This window comes from Cariama cristata, unplaced genomic scaffold (assembly GCF_000690535.1).
Source record: "Cariama cristata isolate BGI_N322 unplaced genomic scaffold, ASM69053v1 scaffold13810, whole genome shotgun sequence".
NCBI lineage: Eukaryota > Metazoa > Chordata > Aves > Cariamiformes > Cariamidae > Cariama > Cariama cristata.
Genome location: NW_009596482.1, coordinates 2,683 through 11,453, shown reverse-complemented (window position 1 = coordinate 11,453; position 8,771 = coordinate 2,683). Strand labels below are relative to the sequence as shown.

At 57.8% G+C, this 8,771-nt stretch overlaps 1 protein-coding gene across 1 annotated transcript in view; it reads left to right on the top strand.

The window, feature by feature from the left end:
- ALX4 (ALX homeobox 4) overlaps positions 1 to 8,771 on the top strand; it is a gene marked incomplete at its 5' end in the record, with an annotated part of 10,679 nt that overhangs the window by 1,749 nt on the left and 159 nt on the right. The window contains 2 exons of the mRNA XM_009706343.1: positions 6,531 to 6,659; positions 8,615 to 8,768. Coding sequence (XP_009704645.1) covers positions 6,531 to 6,659; positions 8,615 to 8,768 — 283 coding nt within the window. The remainder of the gene's footprint in view (positions 1 to 6,530; positions 6,660 to 8,614; positions 8,769 to 8,771) is intronic.

The following is an 8,771-nucleotide window of genomic DNA, read 5'->3' as shown; positions in this document are numbered from 1 at the left end:
GCTGCGGGGCCGGCCGGGGCGGCCAGCACGCCCCAGCCAGCGTGGCTAAAGGAGCCAGGGCAGGCAAGGCAGATACCATCCACAAGTTCATTACATATGACCCATCATCTCAGGGTGGGTTTGTGGTTTGTTTTTTTTCGGTTTTTTTTTTCCCCCGTTTTACCACTGGATAACACTGAGGCCAAGGGCAGAAGCACTTTCCCAGGCAGTCAGGAGGAAATCAGGCAAAGGGAGGGTGCAGCCCGGGGGTTTCACTCTGCCCTGAGATAAACGTCCCAGCCAAGAACAGCCCCTCTCCTCCTGCGACCGCTGACACACACCTCTCACGTGGGATGGCGATGACAGGGCTTGTGTCCCGGACCGGCTGAAGGACGTGTCTAAGAAGTGGCCTGGCCCCCTTGAGCACTTACCCCGGGGTGAAAGGAGTAAGCACTTGCATTTTACTCATCCCCCCTGCCCAGCCCCACCGGGAAGGACCGCATCCCTCAGGCTGCGGGCTGATACCCAGCCACCTTCCCGATGAAGGGCTGCCGTGCCAGCGGTAGAAACACAGACTCCCCACCACTGGGGAGTGGGAACCAGCAGGCTCGTGCCCAGCGCTGCTGGTGCTGGCTGGGTAGGCTCAGGGGGTACCCCAGGTCCCAGGTATTTCACATGGGTTCCCTGGGGGCTCAGGCTGCCAGTCAGCGAGCTGCTTAGCCTCGGTGGCAGTCCCCAGGAGGCATGGGGATGCAGGCTGGGGTGGCACAGGGTTCTGCTGCTGATGGCACAGGGCTGCGCTTCCCACGAGGGAGGCTTTCAGGGCCTTGGTGAATCAGCCTAGCACCTGTCTCCAGCTCTGGGTTGTGTTATAGCTTGTTTAGGCTTGGCTTTGGCCTCTCAACACTCCGGGAAGCGCTGCTCTGCAGGGACCTCCCCGTGCCAGCACCCAGGGCCATCAGCTCACAGCCAAAGAGAGGGCACGGGCATGGGGCAGCAGCCCAGGAGACCGATGGTAAAGCAAACCCCTCCTGCAAGGACCAAGGGCCCAACTAGGGTCAAGGTAGAGGGTGGAAATCACAAAAAAGCCACGAGCCCCTTCCTTCTTTCCTCCCGCAAGCCAAAGAGCTGCTATGTTACGTACTGAGATGGCCTCTGCCAAGCTGGCAGGGGCTCTGGCTGCTGCGGGGTGTCTGGGCACACACCTCATTGCAGCCCCATGGAATTTTAGGGGAGCTCAACAGCCCCTCGCCCAAGGAAAGGATGGTCCTTTAAGGGATGGCGAGGATCCTGGGATGATTTCATGGAGGGCAGCTTTAGCCGCCCGCAAGGCTGAGCTAAGCAAAGGAGAGCAGAGCGGCAGGAAGGCGAGGTGCCCAGCAGCTTTGAGGTGTGATGTTCCCTCCCACGGCTTGAGCCAGCTTTTGGCGGGAGGTCGTTCCCTCTGGCCAGGCGCAGCTCCCTGGGAAGCACAACCAGCCGCCACGCTGCGGGCAGGAGCAGATGCGGAGCCCAGCCAGGCAAGTGGCAGCTCTGGGTTGTGTTGTTTTTTTTTTTTTTTTTCTTTTTCTTTCCCCATCCCTTTCCCAAGCTCACGCTTCATTAGTGAAAGCTGCCGGAGATCTCGGCGCCTGGAGAAAAGCTCAGGCCAACCGCACACACGGGGCCATGCTGTCTTTAGGAGCTGTAGCATCCCGCAGCCTGCCCATCTCCTGCTCTCCATTTCTCTGCCTACCTTGATTTCCAGCCGTCAGTGCTGGTGTCCGACAACGTCAAAGCTAATTTCCCCTGCGATGCAATGCAACGTTTTCCCTGCCTGGTCCCCACAATCTGGCCCCTCGTTGCCAAGTACCATTCAGCTATTGCACATCCCTGGTTTTCGAAGTGGGAGCCGTGCGTAAGCCCGACGCAGCCAGGGAGAGGTTGCTAGAGCTCAGAAACAAGGTGCTGTTTTCACCTAGGTCCTACACAGCATCCATAGCCCATTCCTTTCTCTTCCTCTTCCATCTCTGAGGCTCCAGAGCCCCGGAAAAATCTCCTGCTTGGTACCAGCAACTGCCTGAGCTTCTTCCAGCCCATCCAGGGCTGCAGCAGATGTCTGAGGGGGTAACACTGGAGAAACACGGGAGACACACACGTGTATTCACACGTGGCTCCTTCCCCTTGCACGCGCACGCACACACACACAAGCATCCCAAGTCCATGCCAGCTTGGCCCCAGCTGCTCATCTCTCTTGGGCTGTGAATATCTCTGCCTCCTGGCCTGCCCTGTAGCAGAGGAGAAGGAGATGGGGCTGGAAGGAGGCTCGGCAACCCTCCTCAGAGAAAGCCTTACGATTGCTGGGAACGTTAATGAAATGTTTTCGGCGGTGACCCTGTGATGCGGCGGGGGCTTGAAAGTGAGAGGGAAACGTCAAACGCCGCCGTAGCAAAATCACTGCCTTGGAAAAAGAAAAGACAAAAAAAAAAGAAAAAAAGAAAAAAAGCAAAGCAAGTAATATATCTTGATCCCTTTTCCCCCATAAAACCCTGGGAGGCTGGTGGAAGGAGCGGAAAGACTGAGCTAAGCCTGCAGGAAATTAAACATGAAATGAAAACAAGCTCGAGTTATTCAATTCTCTCATCCCAGGCTCCAATTTCCCATTCCAGGCCACTGATAAAATGGTGTCCAGTTTCAACGCTCAAGGATGAATTCGGGCTCTGTTCTTGTAGGCTGGAAAGCAAAGGGCTGGTGATCATCTCCGGGAAGAGGGGAGAGGGTTTGGCCTTTCGCAGAGGGATGGGGTCCTGGAGACGGACGGAGGGACGGAGGCTGAGCAGAGGGAGGACGACAGCAGGACCGGAGGACAGGGATGGGGAGAACGGATGCTGCGAGGCTGCCAGGGGAGAGCGGGAGTACAAGAAGCTCGGATGCAGCGGGCAGCTCTGGTCTGCATCGGGGCAGCGAGAGGAGGGGGGCTTTGAGCATAGGGCATGGGGCATCAGGCTGGATCCGACCCCGTGGTTGCCAGCAGCCCCTCATCAGACGTGCAGAGAACAGCCTCACCCTCCACCGCTGCGCACGGATGCTGCGAGGCTGCCAGGGGAGAGCGGGAGTACAAGAAGCTCGGATGCAGCGGGCAGCTCTGGTCTGCATCGGGGCAGCGAGAGGAGGGGGGCTTTGAGCATAGGGCATGGGGCATCAGGCTGGATCCGACCCCGTGGTTGCCAGCAGCCCCTCATCAGACGTGCAGAGAACAGCCTCACCCTCCACCGCTGCGCTGGGGTGGGTAAGAGAGAGGGGAAAAAAAATCACCTTTTTCTTTAACTTGGAGGAAGGATGAACGCAGCGATGTAGCCCCCAAGTATCCAGCCACGGCCAGAGTGGTGAGGTCTCGGCTCAGCCCATCCAGCCGTGCCCTGCGCGGGGGACGTGGGGCTTGGTGGCAGGGACAGACGGGCAGCGCCGGATGGGTCCCAGGGTAGCAGCAGCGAGACAGCGAGCAGGAACCCCCTGCTTGCTTTGTCTCAGGCCATTCCTGGCCTCTCTATCCCCCCACGGCACATCAGCTGCGTATGCATATGGATTCAGGTACCAGCATATGGCCAAACGTTTATGGAGACATGAAACATTTTCTGTTCTGTAGATTTTTATAGGGTCGATTTGGTACGTCAGGGCTTATCAAAGCGTTCCCTGCAGGAGTCAGATACACAACATTACCCTCCACTCCCACTCCAATTGTTAACACAGAGATGTAGCCCACAGCCACTGCTTATCCCGGCACCAAGAACCCCACCCTGACCCCAGAAGTCACCTGCACCAACCTCCACTGTCACATCCCCGGCCCGTAGCAGCCTCTCTTGATGAAAGGTGACAGGCAATGAAAGTCAAATGGACTTTTGTTGGGTTTTAGATTTGCTTTTTAAAAGCAGGTGTCTTCTAAGATTGAGGAAATACTTAGGATTTGTTGGGGTTTTTTGCTGCCACATTTGCGTTCTACATTGACTTGCCTGTCCTGTTTTCCCTGGAGCACTGTGGAGGCCTGGAGAAACCCAACTGCGAGATACCAAACAGCCTAAAAAGACTTGGACCAGAAGAGAAAGAACTGCAAAAAGTGGCCCAAAGCCTGTCACAAAGCATTTCGGAGCAGTGGCTCACTGCCAGCCCTCGGAGCATCCCCAGCGCTCCCGGTACCAGCCCTTGGACTGAAGACGCTTCTTTTTCAGCCTAACGCGATGGTTTGCCACAGCCTCCCAGCCCACCACTGGCGTGGGGATTGCAATTCAGGAGCTGCCAGTTTAAACCATTTTGCTCTGCCAGCACCAGTCCAAACCAAGGCATAAATGAGGAGCAGCGGAGCAAAAACCCGTGCCGGAGATCCCACTCCACCTCAGCCGGCCCAAGGAAACCTCCCCACGGCCGTGCCATCCCGGTGAAGCCAAGCACACAAACCCCACGGCGACGGCTTCAGCGGTCACGTCGCAGAGCCAGGCACCACTGCCGGAGCCCGTATGCTCGGCCACCCTGCTCCTGGCTGGGATGTTTGGGTGGGATGCTCCGGCACGGCAACATAGGTGTGCGGGCAGGCCAGCCCGGTGCCTTTGCCAGGCAGGGAAACGGCCGCATATGCCTGGCACATGTTGGCCCCGGGCTGGTGTAGGGCCAGTGCTCTGCTCCCTACCTGCTCTCCACCCCTCTGTGCACAGCGGGGCCTCCTCCGCCCAAAGAGGAACCGGGTCACCACCGGTTAACTTTGAATTTACAGATCAAAGCGGCACGGTCTGGGCCAGCCCTGGGACTGGCCTGCAGCTGGGCTTTGCCAAGAAGAGGTAGAAGAAAAGCAGACAGATGCCTGGGGCATCAAACTTGCTCCAGTAAGATGTTCTTCATGTGCTCAGCTGGAATAACGTTAGGACCTTTTGGCTGGTGCTTTTTTGCACCCACTGAAAATCCTCATAGGGTTTTTAATTCGAGGTGGGGAGGGGGGTTAATATCAGGGTGCTGCTTTGGGTATGGTTAGGGTTGTGGGTGGCCCATGGCAGTGGCATTGCGGGACAGGGCGCTAAACCCTACGCCATCCTCAGTCCCCACGGGGAAGCCAACCCCAGGCGTTGCATCACTCCCGAGCAGACGACAGCGCGTGGGCCAGACCCTCCGCTGCCCACTCGTACCACGGGGCTGCGGGAGACCAACACGAGCTGCCTACACGATGGGGAGGGGGAAACTGAAGCTGAAGAACCTGAAACGACTCTTCCAGGGCAAGCAAGGTCCGCTCAGCCCAGAAACCACAGCCCCTCCAGCTCTTCTCTCCCTGCAGTAGCTTCGAGCTCCGCCGACGCAGGCTGCAAACTCCACCGCCCTCCTGCCCCCCCAAAAACCGTCCTGTCGCCTCACCCCGTGCCAAGCGCCCAGCTTCCCCCCGCTATCCTCCAAAGACATGAGCTTCCCACCTAGCGTCTGGTTTTCCCAGGTGCCTGCCAAGCAGCGGAGCTGCCCCAGGACCTGGGGGGACACACCAAGCTGTTTGTTAGCGATGCCCCCCCGCCAGCCCCAACCTCTGTGAGTCACCGTGTAAAACTCGAAGCAGAACGGAGCGGCTTTAGGACTGTTCCTTTCATGCACTGGCGTGACCTGCACATCCCAGCCCCTGGTGATCGCCTGCATCTCTCAGTGCCTTCAAAGCGGCTCTTGATTGATGTGTTTCCCTGACTCACAAGCTTCAAGAGGCTTTGAAGACACTGGGCCAGGCTCTGATCTGTCTTAGGCTGATGCAAATCAGGAGCAACGGTGCTGACAACAGTGCAATAATCCACCCTGATGTCAAGCCAGGAAAAATAAGAGCAGAAACAGAGTTTTGGTCTTGCCTCTGCCTTGAAGGGATCCGAGCCACACCGTGAAAGAGAGAGCTGCAAAGAAAACGCGGTGTAAAGCAAAGGACAAGCAACGCTGTAAAAAGGCACCTGTCCTTTCCTGCAGCTAAGGAGGGAAGGGCTGTTACGTTTTTTCAAATTTTTTTTCACAGTTAAAAAAAAAATAAGATTGAGAGTTCAGTGAGAAGTGCAAGCTCTCGGCCAACAGCATCGTCAGAGTCAGGATTAGGCTTTGGGGCAAGCCCCAGCCCTGCTGGTTTCAGCCTGGCAGCGGCACGCACGGATGGATTCATGCTGCTCGTCTGCGACTGGATGACGGGACGAGAGCTGCGGGCAGCGCCTGGGTAATGCCGATTTAGGGCTGTGAGGAAGATGGGTTATCCAGCCCAGGGCAAACCAGGCTGTGGGAGGCAAGAGCTGTGAATGCCCCGACTCAGGCAGGACACCAAAAGATGGGCATTGCCTTTTACCTGGGGTGCTGCTGGTCTAGGGGCACAGGTTGGCCTCAGACCCCCCCTCGGCCCAGGGATGCCGCTACCCCGCAGGGCTGGTGTGTGGAGCAGCACCCTGTCCCCGTGCCACGCACAACCACCCGCCTGGTGAAGCCCTGCCTGCCCGTGGGCTCCCCAAGGCTGCCAGGTTCCTAGCCATGGTCAGCAGGTCCCCTTCTTCACAGCCCCCCCTTTCTCGCCCTCTCCCCAGGTGTGGTTTCAGAACCGGCGAGCGAAATGGCGCAAGCGGGAGCGGTTCGGTCAGATGCAACAAGTTCGGACCCACTTCTCCACCGCCTACGAGCTGCCCTTGCTCACCCGTGCCGAGAACTACGCCCAGGTGAGCGCATCCCCCCCCCAGCCCCCTTGCCACGATCAGTCTGTCCCACTGCTTGCTGGACACATCGCCGCTGCTCCCAGTTCCCTCACCCAAGTGATGCTTCGCTTCTCGGGTTTATCAACCTGCCCTCAGATAAGGCTGCAAGAGTGCCGGGGCTATATTGCCAAGCACCGAAGGGCCAGGAGTTATTTAGCCTGTTACGCTGTCCTTCTCCCATCACGGGTGCTGCTGCCCACTAACTTCCCACTGCTTTCAAAAAGGTCCAAAAGCCTATTTTATGCCTAAAAAAATCCCAAAACCCCCAGCAGTTCCCAGGAAGGCTTCCTGTTACCACACCTAGGTTTCCATGCTGCTTCTTTAGGCAGTTGGACAAAAGCGTTTTTTTTCCCTTGGCAAATTCCCCCAGGCATCTCCCAGGGATGGGCTACGGTACCCGCAGCGCACTCCGTGACATTTGGGGATGCTTCCCAAGGGACTTGGGGGGGTTGTGCTCCAAAGGAAGGGTGGGAGCAGCCTTGTTGGGACATCTGGGGCTGCTCCCGGGGTCTGTTGAAACCATTCCTGCCCTGGCCCAGGAGAAGCAGGTGACACAGCTGCCTCCCGGCCTTAGGTTCCCATCCTGGGAAACCTGTCACCAAAGCAGCCTCCTAAACATCGGGCCAGCCCCTGTTTCACAACACCGCCTTCCCACGATGCCAGGGTGGACGGGCATTCGTTAATTAATTCAAAGGTTGGGCTGTGCCCCTGCAAAGCACACTCTCTCCTCCATCCTGCCGACTCCTCTTCCCGCCCCCCCGAATTTGCTCGAGGGTGCAGTTCTGCGGGCATGATGCTCTGAACCCAACTGGTCCTCACAGATCTGCTGGGAGCCTTCCTCCCCTGACATCCCGGCTGTCAGCTACCTCCCCAGCCCACGCCGCACCAAAGCTCCCCCGCAGCCAAGCCAAGGGCGTTTGACCTCTCTCTCCTGCTTGGCATCTCCCCTGAAGCGAACAAGAAGCCCTTATGAAATAGCCGAGAGATGCCAAAGCAGCTTTTCAAGCAGAGGACACTCTCCGCAGCCTTTTCAGCACTCCCTTCTCTTGCTTTTGTAACCTCTAGTGCTCCCTCCCTCCATGCTGCCCTCCTCTCCCAGCCCTAGAGATGAAAAAAAAATAAAAAAGCAATTTACGGGAGGTTTAGAAATCAGAGAAGGCCCAAGGGTGAGAGGTGCAGCAGGGCAGTGGGATGAAGGACCCTTTGCTTTCTTACTCCAGCCAGCTGCTCGCCTCCTCCCCGCTTTCATCCTACAGCACACCTACTCCCAGTAGTAAATACCGAGCCCCGTGCTTTTCTGCTATAATATCATCTTAGGAGTGATGCTGCAGGAGCCCAGACGGCTGCTCGAGGTGGTCTCGCAGGGCTCTGCTTGCGGAAGGGCAGGTGATGCTTCCTCGGTGGGCATCGAGCATCGCTGGGGAGAGGGGTAGGGAAATGCCAGGGGTGGGGGCTGCGGGCAGCTCAGTCGGATGGGCATGGCTGTAGGGTACAAAAAAAAAAAAAGCCCTTACCTAGGCAAAGCTGCCCCGAAGTGGGGCAGGAGGGTGGATCGGCAGTCTCGTAGCATCCCTTTCTGCATGTTCTCTCTGTAGTGGGTAAGCTCACGGAAACGCCGTGGATGACAGCAGGTTTTCTGTGCGGAGAGCATCCCCCCGCTCCAAAAAGTGTTCAGGGTGCAAAAAAAAAACCAAACCCAAAAGAGAAATGGCTGGGAGGGGGAACAGATGAACAGAGAGACGCTATGGCTATAGCAGAGGAGGGGCACAATCGTGCTCCCCGTGCGTTAGTCTCCTGCGCTCCTGCTCCTATCCGGGCTGGCGTACAGATTGCGGAGAAGAGGTGGGGGCTGTGGATGCTGCTGCTGGTGGGGACCAGCAGCCCTGATGTTTCTTTTCCCACTCACCCCCCACCCCCAGATTCAGAACCCCTCCTGGATCGGCAACAACGGAGCTGCCTCCCCCGTGCCCGCCTGCGTCGTTCCCTGCGAGACGGTGCCCTCCTGCATGTCCCCCCATGCTCACCCCCACGCAACCGGCCGCGTCTCCGAGTTTCTCGGCGTCTCCGGTCCCGGCA